This window comes from Glycine max, chromosome 19 (assembly GCF_000004515.6).
Source record: "Glycine max cultivar Williams 82 chromosome 19, Glycine_max_v4.0, whole genome shotgun sequence".
In the NCBI taxonomy this organism is placed as follows: Eukaryota; Viridiplantae; Streptophyta; class Magnoliopsida; order Fabales; family Fabaceae; genus Glycine; species Glycine max.
Genome location: NC_038255.2, coordinates 29,692,891 through 29,708,552, shown reverse-complemented (window position 1 = coordinate 29,708,552; position 15,662 = coordinate 29,692,891). Strand labels below are relative to the sequence as shown.

The 15,662-nt window shown below is 42.7% G+C and overlaps 1 protein-coding gene across 1 annotated transcript; it reads right to left on the bottom strand.

Annotated features, from left to right (window-relative positions):
- Positions 1-3,968: 3,968 nt before the first annotated feature.
- On the bottom strand, positions 3,969-5,199 carry LOC102670033 (uncharacterized). The gene is made up of 2 exons (XM_006605059.1): positions 4,810-5,199; positions 3,969-4,403 (listed from the first exon to the last, which is right to left on the bottom strand). Exons 1-2 carry the CDS (start codon positions 5,197-5,199, stop codon positions 3,969-3,971), a joined length of 825 nt encoding a protein of 274 aa, XP_006605122.1.
- Positions 5,200-15,662: the final 10,463 nt, after the last annotated feature.

The following is a 15,662-nucleotide window of genomic DNA, read 5'->3' as shown; positions in this document are numbered from 1 at the left end:
GGCCTTCTTCCAAAACCAGTGGATGCCCCAGAAATTGATTGATGGCATGCTCATCAAAGGGAATCCGCTGGCCCCTCACCCAGGAGCGCATATCTCTGACTCCTTCTTCTGTAGGCCAGGCGTTAGCATAAAAATCCATGACTATCTCCGGATCGAACTTAGCCATGGGTGATGCAAGCTAGGCCCATTACCTCCGGGCTATCTCCTCTTGGAACTCAACATACTCCTCATCCCTCAGTTGGACTCGCCTCTCTCTGAGGAACGACCAGCCTTTAATGGCCTTAAACCAATGCTGGTGTTCCGCACTCCGAAACTGGTGTCTATCAAAGTCCACATCTGCCTGTGGGGCCGCACTGGAACCCTCTCCAGTGGCATCCTTCCTGGACCTCTTGGATGGGAGCTTCTTTGGAGCCATTTCCTGCAAGGGCACATTTGTAAAGTTAGTTTACAAGAAATATCAATTCATCACAATAAAGGCCAATGAGACTAAAATGGTGCAACCCTACACACTTCTTTCTAACAACGCAAACATCAACGCGTAATTAAAAAAACTTACGCATTGATGTGTGCCATTTTATGATTCACATCTATATACATGCACATACATACATCTTGGTCAAAGGCACTTTATGACATATACCTACATTTTTTAAAAGAATTTTTGGTGCTACATAACCACATACATACGCACACACATTTTTTGGCATTTTCATGATACATATTTATATACATATATACATTTTGTAAGGCATTTCCATGATATGCACCCACATGTATACTTATTTGTTTGAAAGGTATTCTTTCTACTCTACCTACTCACACCTTGAACGGCATTTTTATGACTCATATATATGCATTTTGCAAGGCATTTTTTGCTACCTACCTATCATATATATATATATATATATATATATATATATATATATATATATATATATATATATATATATATATATATATTCAACCAACTCACACGTATATTGAAAGACATCCCATGCTACCTATTCACATGCGTACACTTATTGAAAGGTATTTTTGTATTCCACCTACTCAACACAAGTATATATTTTATTACTTTTTGCTACCTACTCACATGCATATTGTTTTGCAAGGGATTTTTGCTAACTATTAACATCTTTGAAAGGCATTTTCCTACCTATTCACATTTTTTTTTAAAAAAAAAGCATATATACATGCATCTTTTGCTATATGTCCATATTTCATTAACACATATTTACACACACTTGAGAGGCAATTTCATGCTATATATTCATGCATATACACATTCATTTGAAGAGCAATTTTCATGCTACCCACTCACACTTTGGAAAGACAATTTCATGTCATATATCCACATTTTGAGAAGCACTTTCGTGCTACATTCAACATATATACACATTTTGCTACCTATTCAATATATGTACGCTTTATTTGAATGGTATTTTCTCTTGCTACCTATTCTATATATATACGTGTACATTGTGAAAAACATTTTCACGCCATCTAAACGCATAATATTCAACATGATGCAGCCCAAACCAAGTGCTAGTCAAAGGGGAACTTTACAAACGTGTTCTCATTTCTATGCATTTTTTACATTCAAGACTCAAAAAGCTAGGCCTATGTTATATTCTTGACACTTATTCTAGCTTCTAAAAACTGTCCACTCACTCAAGCATGGCGGCCACACATGCATCAATTCGTTCCACAAGCAAAATTTCACAAAATCATGCACAAATGCCATTGAGGCATTTCACCGAACACTTGGTGGGTGCATGTTTAGACATGAAAAAATGAGGCATAGGGGCAATGCGACATGTCCATTCACTTCAGAATACACAATTGGCCTACATCCATTCCATACAACCCCCCAATTCAACAAATTAAACATGGATCCAAGCATGAATTGTCTCACAAATTTTGCAACAAATAGGCAAACAAGGCACTAAATACAGCAATGGCAAGCCCAAGATCAAAGGAAAATGGCACTTACATGTAGGGAGTGAGCAAGAGTGCAAAAATGGTGACTTAGGGTTGTTGTTTCGTGCACTATCGTGAGCTTTGGTGTTTTCAGAATGTGGGGGGAAGAAAATGGGGTGAAGAAAGCTTCACCCCTCCTCCTTTTAATATCTCTGCACCAGACATGCTCGCCCAGGCAAGCCAGCTCGCCCAAGCGAGCTAACCCTAGTTTTTTTTTTTGCAAATTTTCTTTGCAAAAAAAATTCTATTACCCCTCCTTTGTCATGTTTATATATTTTAAACTCCTATGGTCACAAATAAAAATAGGCGTATTCAAATATAATAGACAAATAAATAAAAGCAAGAAATCTAAAGGTACTAGGTTGCCTCCTAGTAGCACTTCTTTAACGTCCTGAGCCGGACGTGGGATGATGGTTGATTGATCATAGGCCTAGCACCTGCTCGTACCTGCCCCTAAGCTTTTGATCAAAGGAAATGGCATCATGCAGTAAAATGCGAAACAAACCACAAAATACCAATATCACCTTTCACTTACCTTTGTTCCAATTTGGTGTGATATTGATCACTACTCAAACTGAATCTTTATTTATCCTCTGATCCGCAAGATGACAAGATGCAAATGCATGCATGTTTATGCTTAGGAATTTTAAGTGCAACAATTAAACAAGTGTTATTATGTTCAATTTTACTTAAACGCTTATGGTACCCCATTGATGGAGCCAAATGGCTCCAGATTCAAGATCGAGAGTGTGTACTCTAAAGAATTAAAAAGACACAACACAAGAAGTTGAAATGAAAATCATCAATCCAATGTTTATTAATGTTGCAATCATGGTTTACAAAGGATTGGAAGACTTTGGAGACTCCAATGAGTCTTTGGAGAATAACCATGCATTGAACCCTCAAGTTGCCCCAAGTATTTAAGCATAATATCGTTTGACGATATCGGAATTCACGAGCAAAGGCAACTCTTCATTGTCCGTGCTGGCAAGCACCAATGATCCTCCTGAGAACGCCTTCTTCATGATGAAAGGTCCTTCGTAATTCAGAGCCCATTTTCCCCTATGGTCTCTCTAAGCTTGGGATACTTTCTTCAAGACGAGATCCCCTTCGTTGAACTTATGTGGGCATACCTTCTTGTTGAAAGTGTTCTTCACCTGGCTTTGATACAACCGTCCATGGCTCATGGCGGCCAATCTTTTACCTTCTATGAGGTTTAGTTGATCAAAGCGTGCTTGGACCCACTCCGACTCTTTCAACCCTGACTTGGCCAGAATTCTTAAAGAAGGGACCTCTACTTCAAATGGCAACACAGCCTCCATCCCGTATACCAAGGAGAACGGAGTTGCCCCAGTTGATGTGCGCACCGAGGTTCGATAACCATGTAGCACGAAAGGGAGCATCTAGTGCCAATCCTTGTATGACACGGTCATTATTTGAACTATCTTCTTGATGTTCTTATTAGCAGCCTCAATTGCCTCATTCATCTTGGGCCTGTAAGGCGTGGAATTATGGTGTTGGATCTTGAAATCCTCACATATCTCCTTCATCATTTTGTTGTTCAGATTGGTGGCATTGTCGGTGATAATCTTCCTAGGCAACCCATACCGGCAGATTATCTCTTTCTTGATGAACCTGACCACCACACTCCTTGTCACACTGGCGTATGAAGCGGCTTCAACCCATTTGGTGAAGTAGTCGATCGCAACCAAAATGAAGCGATGTTCGTTCGAAGCCTTGGGCTCAATAGCCCCAATCACATATATTCCCCACATGGAGAATGGCCAAGGCGCTGCCAAGACATTCAAAGGCACGGGTGGAGCATTGACATTATCCGCGAATGCCTGGCACTTGTGGCATTTTCTCACATGGATACAACAATCATTTTCCATGGTGAGCCAGTAATACCCTGCCCTTAGGATCTTTCGGGCCATAGCATGCCCATTGGCGTGCGTTCCAAAGGAACCCTCGTGAACTTCCACCAGCATCTACTCAGCTTCCCTAGCATCCACACATCGGAGCAAAACCATGTCATGGTTCCTTTTGTACAGAATGCTTCCACTCAGGAAGAAACTAACTGCTAACCTTCTCAATGTTCTCTTGTCATTGTCGAAAGCCCCATGTGGGTACTCTTTGTCTTTGATGTATCGCTTGATGTCGAAGTACCAAGGTTTACCATCTTGCTTTTCTTCTATTACGCAGCAATGTGCGGGCTTGCCGTGACATCTGAACTCGATGTACGGCAAGTCCACATGCAGGGTCAGCTGAAACATGGATGCTAGAGCGGCAAGTGCATCGGCCATTTGATTCTCCTCCCTTCTTGGATCGGGTCTTATATTAGGAAGTCTAGGAGTAGTATTATTTATGAATCCCATTTTTTCTGCTTTTTCATTGGGCCTAGTTCTTGTTTGTATATCTTTATTCTATATTTTATCAAACTCCCATTTTGTAGCTGCATCACAACTACTTATTTATGTGGGCGCTATAAATGTTTTAATAATATTTGTTGTGGTGTTTATGAATGGTTCGAAATATTACCAAGATTTTCGTCTTTGGACTGTTGGGGATGGAATTACTTTGATGGTTTGTACAAGTATCTTTGTTTCACTAATAACTACTATTCTAGATACATCATGGCGCGAGATTATTTGGACTACAAGACCCAATCAGATTATAGAGCAAGATTTGATAAGTACTAGTCAACAAATTGGAATTCATTTAGTGGAAGGATATGTCATCGGAGAACTCTGTCAGCTTCTTGATGTAGGCCTGGTAGGGTATCAACTTATGATCCCTAGTCTCCCATTCGCCTCTCAGCTGGTGAATCACCAAGGCTGAGTCTCCATATACTTTGAGCAATTTGACCTTGAAGTTGGTTGCTGCTTGCATCCCGAGGGCGCATGCCTCATACTCGACCATGTTATTCGTGCAATCAAAGCCCAACCTAGCTGTGAAGGGTATGCATTGATCGTCGGGGGTAAGCAAAATCGCCCCTACTCCATGGCCTAATGCGTTGGACGCGCCATCGAACCACACTATCCATTTGTCCCTATCCACATCCTCCACTTCTTCCTTGAACAAGGTCGTGATGTTCTCATCCGAGAATTCTGGATGCATAGGTTGATAGTCATGGATGGGCTGCTGAGCTAGGTAATCTGCCAAGGCGCTTCCCTTTATCGCCCATAAATGATGTCGAACTCTGACAGCAGAACCTGCCATCGAGCGATCCTTCCGGTGAGAGCAGGCTTTTCAAATATATACTTGATTAGGCCCATCTTGGATACCATCCAAGTGGTGTAACTCAGCATGTATTACCTTAGACGATGGGCTGCCCATACCAAGGCACAACATGTTCTTTCAAGCAAAGAGTAGTTCATTTCACAGGCCGTGAACTTCTTGCTTAAGTAATAGACGGCCTGTTCCCTCTTTCCGGACTCGTCGTGTTGCCCTAGCATACACCCCATCGACTCATCCAACACAGTCATATATAGGATGAGGGGTCTTCCAGGCACCAATGGCACAAGCATAGGAGGATTCATAAGGCATTGCTTGATCCTTCCGAACGCCACTTGGTAGTCATCGTTCCATTAGACGGACTGGTTCTTACGCAATAGCTTAAAGAGAGGCTCACAAGTAGCAGTTAGCTGTGATATGAACCTCGTTATATAATTTAGGCATCCCAAGAAACCTCAAACTTGCTTCTCAGTGTGTGGCTCGGGCATTTCAAGGATGGCCTTCACCTTGTCGAGGTCCACCTTTATCCCTTTCTGGCTTACAATAAAGCTGAGCAATTTTCCCGACTTGACCCCAAAAGTACACTTGGCGGGATTCAATCTTAATCGGTACTTAGGCGGTCTCTTGAACAACTTCCGCAAGTTGACGAGATGTTCCTCCTTGGTTTTAGACATGGAAATCATATCGTCCACGTAGACTTCAATTTCTTTGTGCATCGTATCATGGAATAATGCTACCATAGCCCGTTGGTAGGTTTCCCCAGCGTTCTTGAGCCCAGCATTTTAGGGCACTTCTCCTCACGTCTGGGTGGGTAGGCTTATATCCTAGCCCAAACCTTTCGCGGTTCTACTTGAACTCCACCAAGCTCGTCATGCCGTCATCGTTCAGACCTAAACCCTTTCTGGGCCTGTATCCATGCCCCAACATTACATGGGCTACCATTAATGCAGCAGTGGATGAGCGGAGTTGCACCGGGGGAGACTCGACATAAGTGTTGCTTACCACTTCCAAAGCTTGGAAGGATGTCTCTAAGGATTCTTCTGCGGCTTTCACATATGGTGTAGAAGAAGGACAACTTACAAGGATGTCTTCCTCCCCTGATACTATGATTAACTGCCCTTTAACCACAAACTTCAACCTTTGGTGGAGCGTTGAAGGGACTACCCCGACTAAGTGGATCCAAGGTCGGCTTAAAAGGCAGTTATAGGCCGAGTTGATATCCATCACTTGGAAAGTGATCTGACAGATGTGCGGTCCAATTTGAATTGGGAGATCAATCTCCCCTCTCACGTTCTGGTGGCTACCATCAAAAGCCCGCACCACCATGGAGCTCAACCTTACGTGTGATGCGTTAAAAGGCAATTTGTCCAATGTGCTCTTGGGCATGACATTCAGCGATGATCCGTTGTCGATAAGAACCTTGGCCACGATGTGGTCCAAATAGTTGACGGACACATCTAAGGCCCTATTATGTCCCCGACCCTCGAGGGGTATTTCCTCATTGGTGAAGGTGAGGTAATTGTTGGGGGTAATATTGCTGATGGTGCCCTCGAAGCCCTCGATAGAAATGTCTTGGGCTACATGGGCTTCATTCAAAATTTTTACCAGAAGCGCCCGATGAGGCTCCGAGTTCATGAGTAGTTCCAACAGGGAGACCCTAACTAGGGTCTTATTGAGTTACTCAATCACTTTGAACTCACTTTGTTGGATGATCCGAAGGAACTTATTTGCCTCTTCGGTGGATATCTTCTTTCTGCCGAAGTCTGCCTCTCCCTTAGCAAATCTCCCAGTCGGGATCTCTTCTTAAAACGTCATCCAACCTACATCGATCAAACTTTGGACCTTATGATTGAAGGCCATACACTGTTCTATCGAGTGTCCCGGGACACCCCCTCCATGATAAGCGCGGGTAGCATTGGGGTTGTACCATCGAGGGAAATGAGACTGGAAAATCTTCCCGAGGGATACCACCGCTATTTGGTTAGCAATCAAAGAGGGAAGTAAGTCTGCATACGGCATCGGGATGGGAGCGAACTCCATAGGCTTCTTTACCGGAAAATTCCTTCCCAAATTGGCACTTGTGCTCAGATTGGAGCTGCCGGCAGGGCGAGATTATGTAGGAGTTGAGTTTTGAGTAGGGGCCCTTTATGGTTTAGCGGGTGCCCTTTGCTGGAAGGGCACTAGACTAGAGGGGTTTTCGACACGGGCCAAAAAGCTTGGCTGGATTTGGGCATATTGGTAAGTGTTGTAAGGGGTTTGCTGGGATTTCGGCCAAGTAGGAGCAGAAGTCACGGTGTGGGCATCCCTTTCCTTCTTCTTTGCCCTAGTTGCTCTGAGTCTTCTATTGCTCATACCAGTCGGAGCAACATAATTGAACTTCCCTCTTTTTAGGCCAACTTCAATCCTCTCGCCCGCAAATACTAAATCTGCGAAGCTAAAAGGCATGTAGCCCACCAACGTTTCATAGTAGAACACCGGCAGCATGTCTACTATCATTGTGATCATATCTCTTTCTACCATGGGGGGCGCCACTTGCGCTGCCTAGTCCCTCCACTGTTGGGTGTATTCCTTAAATGACTCATGCTCCCGTTTGCTCAAATTCTGCAGTTGGGTTCTGTCGTGAGCCATATCAATATTGTATTGGTATTGCCTAATGAAGGCAGTAATCAAATCCTTCCACAAGAGGATACGAGAGGCTTCCAAATTAGTATACCAGATGATCACCGCCCCGACCAAGCTTTCTTGGAAGAAATGCATCAGTAATTTCTTGTCCCTAGAGTATGCCCCCATTTTTCGGCAATACATCTTCAGGTGATTTTTGGGGCAAGTGGTCCCGTTGTATTTATCAAAATCTGGTGCCTTGAACTTTGGAGGGATGACAACATTAGGTACCAAACACAATTTTGTCATGTCAGCGAAAGGGTAATCACCAAACCCTTCGACAACCCTTAATCTCTCTTTGATGAGATCAAGTTTCTCTCTCCCTTCCACTGCCAGAGGCGACCCCCTACAGAGAAATGCAGTGGTTGCAAAGGGTGGGGTTGAGGAGCTCCTACGGTATTAGGTTGAGGCACAACATTAAACGGCATCCCCTCGGTGGTGAATGTGGGATATGGGTCGAAGTCACCTTGAGCATGCTCCTGAGGTTCTTCACGGGCGCCTCCTATAGGCTAGGGTTGCTGACCCTCTAAGGTAATGAGAACGACATGATTAGCGTTCTCATTGGGCATGTGCATGGTGGGCAGCGTATAATTGGGGGGTAAGCCATAGGGATAAGCATTTCTATTATACCCGATCTGTGGACCACCGGTGTTGCCCAACACCTCTCCTTTTTGTCCCACCATGTCCGAGGTGGGTTGGTGCGCTTGGTTCGTGGCAAACGGATGGGTAGGATCTGCCTCGGCGGTGGCGCTGGCGGCGGTAACTGCGGCCGCGTTGCTTTCCATTATTCTCTTCATGCTTAACATGGCTTCCTCTTCATGCTTAACATGGCTTCCATCATGGAAGCTACTTGATCCTTCAAGGCCTCCATATCGGCCTTCATTTGTTCTCGCACCTCTTCTATGTCACCCATGACTCTAGTTTTGGAACGGGTTCGATAGGGGTGCCTTAAAGTGTGTTTAGTTATGGTGTTTTACTGCCTAAGGAACAAAAATGAAGTGAGTAATGTGACAAGGAACTAAACATGAATACATGCTAAAGATAAGTTGTCGAAGTATTGTACTCGTGCAGAATTTTGAGCAAAGACATAGGATTGAACCAAACTCATTTTTATTAAGGAACAAAAATGTTCATCTCATCAAAATTAAAGAGAAAATACAACCGCCTTAGCGACTCCTAATTATGTGGGCCATCAAACCGATCATGTGCTAACAATAATCGAGGAGCCCATGAACTTCCTCGGGGGCCGAGTACACGTCCGCCATCGCCTTAGCTTTGGCTAGCAGTCTTGGTTCTCTATGTAATGAAAAAAATCGAACCTATCCATCCACATCATTGCTTCTCTATGTAATGAATCGATTACTCTTTCTCTCACTTCCCTTTATGCTTGCAGGACCGACACCTTTGCATACTCGTCCTCTAGCCTCTGTTCATGGGTTGCCGCTAGACTTAGCTTCTCCTTATATTGGTCAATGATGGCCCACATGTTTTCTTCCGTCTTGCTCAATTGGTCAGACAAACATCTCTTTGACCTTTGACAAGCCTTCAACTCGTCTTCCAATATAATGCCTTCAACTCTTGACTGGTCTCTCTCGACCCTTTGAAGCTTAAGCTCGTTGTTGCTACCCCACAACGCCCATCGGAACTTGTTTTGGCCCCATTCTTCCTTTCTGGGGACCATTGTTTGTCGGCATGCGACTTTTGTTTGACTACTTCAAAATGTTTAACACCCATCGCCGTGGAATCCGTAAAGTTTCGGGATGTTTCGGAGAGAAACCGACCAAGAACACAAAAACAGAAGTGTACTTAGCAAAGTGGGGTGTGTGTAAATAGACTGTTACACCCTAATTTCATTTGGGGACCGTTGTTGATCGCTTCAGAAGGCTTAACACCCATCACTGTGGAATCTGTAAAATTTTGTGAGGTTTCAGATGGAAAACAGCCAAAAAACACAAAAACAAGGGGTGAACTTATCAAGTTGGGGGTGTAAATAGCAATTTTCAAATCTGGGCCCTTCTAGAGGATTCTGGGCATTTCCTTGCTTAAGGTGGAAACAACCTAGCTCTCCTGGGCGACAACCACTCCCCCGTTTTGTTAAAAAATGGCTTCCGGGACTTCCGTAATGCTTCCGTAAAATTTTTGAAAACCTTGGGTAAACATATTCCACTTGATATTGGTGAAAAGGAAGAGGAAAAAGAAGAAAATCAAGTCCTATATGCTTTCGTAAGGCTTCCGTAACTATTCCGTGAATTACAAAAAGGGGGGTGAACTTATCAAGTTGGGGTGCAAATAGCAGTTTTCAAATTTTCGAATCTGGCCCTTCCAGAACATTTTGCAAGCTGGGTTACTTGAGGTGAAAAAAATTGTTTCCGTGAAGAAAATTCAAGCCGAGGTGCTTCCGTAACGCTTCCGAGACATTTTCGTGAGCAAATCCATGAAGGTTTTCCGCCGTTATTCATCGTTCTACATCCGTTCTTCGTTCGTTTTTCGTTCTTCAACCAGTAAGCGTTCCAATCCAAGACTTTCAATTCATTTCTTGGTTTTTTTGCTTTCATCTTCATCTCGTTCACTTTCAATTTTCTTTTCTTTCATTTTTAACGTGCTTTAATCGTTTATTTAAGCTGTTATCTCGCCTAATAAATGATAAAATGAATTTCAACCGATAATTTGCGTTGTAATCTCGTTTAATCACTGTTAAAGCAAAATCTAACCGATTGTTCACACTGTAACCACCGTTAAACCAAAAGAAGGCAAAATAATAATAAAATAATCAAAATATCTTGAAAAAAATAATAATAAAATAATCAAAATATCTTTGAATAAAATAATAAAAAAATCAACCGGACGTTTTTCTTTGGAAGTTTCCTTGAATGAATTGACTAATAACCAAAGTGAAACTAAGACTGAAATCAACTCACAAATCAAGTTTTGTCTGCAAAAATCACTAAAAACCATTTTAAGGTCCAACGCCTTAAACGGTCCTCTTTGCTTTTATCGGTTAACATGGACCGTCCAAAAGCATAAAATCAACATGTAACTTTGCTGCTCTTGCAAGAACTACGTAGGTCTGATTTCCTCATCGTAATTGAGGATACGTAGGAGCAAAAGCCCCGCTTTTGTCGACCACCCCAAGAGATCGTTAATGGTCCAACGCCTTAACGTTTTCTCTCCTTTCAAAAACAAGAGATTGTTAATGGTCCAACGCCTTAACAAGAGATCATTAATAGTCCAACGCCTTAATGTTTCTCTCCTTTCCAAAAATAAAAAGATCGTTTAATGGTCCAACGCCTTAAACGACTTTTGTTCGGTTAAAATCGATCTTGCGGAAAAAGATCAAAACAACTTAACCAATGTTTAGTTCTGAAAGAACTACGTAAGTCTGATTTTCTCATTGCAATTGAGGAATACGTAGGAGCGAGGGAAACACCCTTGTCGACCACAAAAAGATAAAAAATACAAAAAGGCCCATAAAAAGCTAAAAAAACATAAAAAAGGGAAAAATAAATAAATTTTGAAGTCATGTCTTGCATACTTAATTAGAGGTTGTCGTCCCTTGCAACGGACGCGTGGGGTGCTAATACCTTCCCCATGCATAAAAACAACTCCCGAACCTTTCACACTTAAAGTTCGTAGACCACACGCATTCCGGTTTTTCTGACGTTTTCCTTGAATAAACGTTGGTAGCAACTTCGCGCGCCTTCCTTCCTTGGAAGACACACCCGTGAGCCCCGCGTCGCCCTCCCGCCGAAGGATAGGTTGCAATAGTTGGTGACTCCGCTGGGGGCTGTTTTTAGAGAGTAAGGCCTTCTAATCTCGTGCAATATCATGACTTCCTCTTTTGTTTGTTTCCTTTTATTTCTCTTACGTTCTTGTATATAACTCTTTGATGCTTTTAGTGTGTTTTTGAAATGTATGCATGAGATAGATATTTATTCATTTGATGCACACAAACACCAACACTATTTGTACACATCGTGAGTTGAAAAGGGGCCCTATACCCGGGTCCATGGGAACATAAGGAATGGAGGTGAATATGTGGTCATGCTGGGTCTCCGACTTGCTTGATAACAATGAACCCTTATCTAGAGTTTTTCTCTTTGACAACATATTGTTGTTGGTAGCCCCTACTGCCGCAATATGTTTTTTCGAAGGGGATGATACCTCTAGAAACCATCAAGAGAGATATGACCACCTTGGGAATTATCACTAAAAGCCTTTTTAGTTCCTCCCGTTTAGGTCCCTAAAATAGGGGCACGAAGTGAACACGCTGCGTGCCTTTTAAACACTGCCATGCATATAACCTAAATGTCATGTATGCCTTTGTTGTATGATTATTTGAGGATATTGCCATGTTGTGTACATCCCACTGTTGCGCTTTTACGCATCTGCATCATGTCGTCACACATGCGTTGTATGTTGGTCTCGTCTTTTGTCACGGGAAGCTGGAAGGTCCATATCACCTTTTTAACTGCACACATGGGGCACTGCGCCCCCAAATGCGCAAGCAAGAAGAGATGATTTTTCGGGCTCTCGTGTCTGTAAATGCATTCATATCATGCATCGCATAAGCATCTCTTCATGGCATCGTAATGGACATATTGTTCCTGCATTTGTCACTTACCATATTCATGCATTGCATTTTGCATAAGTCATTTCATCACCATGCATATGCATCTACTAGGATTTTTGCATACCATTTGTTTTCATGTTTACTCATGCATGATCCTTGCATTTTCCTCTGCAAAACAAAAACAAAAAAGGAAGCATGAAAATTCATGCTGCATTCTTAGTTGCATATGTTCGGTACCATGAGCCAACCATGTTGGGATCATAAACCCGTTTAACTTAAAAACAAAATGATTGAACATGGTACCTAATGCATGGTTAACTAAGAAAAGATGTTTCTTCGGGCATCTCAATTTCATAATTACATTTTCCATGCATAGCTTAAGTATGCTCGAGTCATTCATCTCTGTGAAATGTTGTCAAATTATTGGCAATCGAAATTTCCATTCCATGGATTATAGGGTTGAACCAAGCTCATGATTTTATGAAAAGGTTCATCAAGTCAAGCTGAAGTATGGAAGTAACCATCTTGCAAAAAATTGGGGCAAAAGATGAATCGAGTTACATCGCTGCTTCGTCTACTGCCAAACATATTTAGGACTATTGATGTCCTTGTTACTTCTAGTTTCACCTTGACAAAGATGTCATGGACCATGTTGAAAATCTAAATTGATTCAACCCCATGTCCTGCGTAAAAATTTGCAATACTTCAATTGTGCATCATTCGCATACATCCATGCTTTTCATTGGTTGCATTACTCATTGCATTCTTTCCTTGAAAAAAAAACAAACTTAATCATTGTTATCAAAAGGAAAGAACACACTTTAGGACGCCCTTACGGAACCCGTGCTAGAGCTAGAGTAATGGGTAAAGTAGAGGAGGTGCAAAAGCAGATGAAGGCCGACATGGAGGCCATGAAAGAGTAAATGGCCACAATGATGGAGGCCATGATGAACATGAAGAAGATAATGGAAGTCAATATGGTTGCCGGTACCAGTGTTGTTGCTAAGGTGAACCCGATGCCCTCATCTGGCCTCAACCAAATGAATCATCCAACCTCAAATATGGTAGGCAAAGATTTGGGAAGTATGGGCGGCCCCTATTATGTGCAAATTCAAAACAAGCACGCCTTCCCGCCATATGGCTTGCCTCCCAACTATACACCACCCAATGTGGCGTACACTCCCAGTGAGAATGTCAATAACTCCACTCCCATACTCATTGAGAGCCGACAACCCCAAACTGATCATGCACATGTCTCTCAAACCATGGGGGAGACACATGAAATTCCCCACCACAATCTAGCCGACTTCGAGCCTTGTCTCGGATATGCCACTGAAGGGACAACAGTTGGTGGTATACCCCTGCAAAACACTTTGGAGGGCCCTCAGTATCACCCACAACCACACCCCTTGCATTCCACAGCAGGTAAAAACCCTCATGCTATGGCAGAAATGGGAAAGTTGGATCATCTAGAGGAAAGGCTTAGGGCCATTGAAGCAGGCGAAGATTATGCCTTTGCTAAGGTGCCAGACTTTGACAAGTACAAGGGGACTACTTGCTCCAAGAACCATCTAAATATGTATTGTCGGAAGATGGAGGCATACGCAAAAGATTAAGAACTACTGATACATTTCTTCCAAGAAAGTCTTACTGGGGTAGCTGTTACCTGGTACACTAACTTGGAACCTTCCCGTGTCCATTCTTGGAAGGACCTAATGGTTGCCTTCGTTAGGCGGTATCAGTACAATTCTGATATGGCTCCGGATAGGATGCAACTACAGAACATGTGCAAAAAGGGGCACGAATCTTTCAAAGAATACGCCCAAAGGTGGAGAGACCTGACAGCTCAAGTGGCACCTCCAATGACGGAGAAAGAGATAATCACAATAATAGTAGACACATTACCAATGTTTTACTATGAAAAAAATGGTGGGGTACGCACCCTCAAGCTTTGTGGATTTAGTCTTCACCGGCGAAAGGATCGAAGTGGGTCTGAAAAGAGGCAAATTTGATCATCCTGCTTGGACGAATGAGAAAACTAGGGCAAATGAAGAGGGTGAGAATGAAGGAGAAACCCATGTTGCGATTGTCGTTCCTACATGGAAAATCCCCCACCAGCTCAACAACATCATTACTCAGCCAATATCAACCCTTCTCATTACCCACCACCCAGTCATCCACAAAAGCCATCACCAAATCAGCCACAAGGCCTACCTGCTTACCACATGCCCAATGCCTAAACACCAACTTTAGCATAAATCAATAAGGAATTTTGCAGCAAAAAACCTGTAGGATTCACCCCAAATTCCAGTGTCATATGCTAACTTGCTCCCATATCTACTTGATAATGAAATGGTAGCCATAACCCCTGTCAGGGTTCCTCAACCTCCATTTTTCCGAGGATACGACTCGAATGCAACTGGTGCATATCATGGGGACATTCCATTGAGCACTGTATGACCTTGAAGCGTAAGGTGCAAAGTCTAATTAATGCAAGCTGGCTAAAATTTGAGGAGAATCGTTTGTGAATCCTAACATTGACAAGCGACACCACACACGGGGCAATTTTGAAAGCTGTTGTTAGATGTCTCTAATGACTCATCAGGATTTTCAGGTTTATGCCATTTGATCTTTGTCCCTCATCCTCTCATAATTACATCTTTGCTTCCACTGGAATGTGGGTGCAAGCCATTGGTTTGTTTGCTCAAGCAACCCGCGCTCCTGAGTTTGGACTTCCAAGACCATTCAATCAGAAATTACTCGTGCTACACATTTGGTGAGGATGCCGTAAACAATGAGTAAAGTAGAAAAGTTCAAAAAGAAAAGGAAAAAAGCATTTGATTGACTATGTTTTCAAGTAAAAATATAGACGTTCATGTGACTTCATTTTATCATTCCGGAAAGTTTGTCTTTTTCAGAGAGAAGCGAGTTATCAAGAATAGGAGTCATTTGACTTAACCCGTCAACTGAAAAAATTCTTCAACTATCTCTCGTCCTTGAAAAAAAAATTTGTGAGAATCAACCGCTTCTTTCATTCTTCCTTGCTACAAGGTTGTGAAAACAAAACAACGATGGATACCTCAGAGCCCTACACTGGGGCAATGAAAGGCACCATGCAAAAACCTCTAGCGAACCTAGGGTTAGATTAAAAGTTCTCACCCAATGGGTTCCCTGGTAAAAGGTCATGACGAAAGACAACGATTGGTACCTCAAAGCC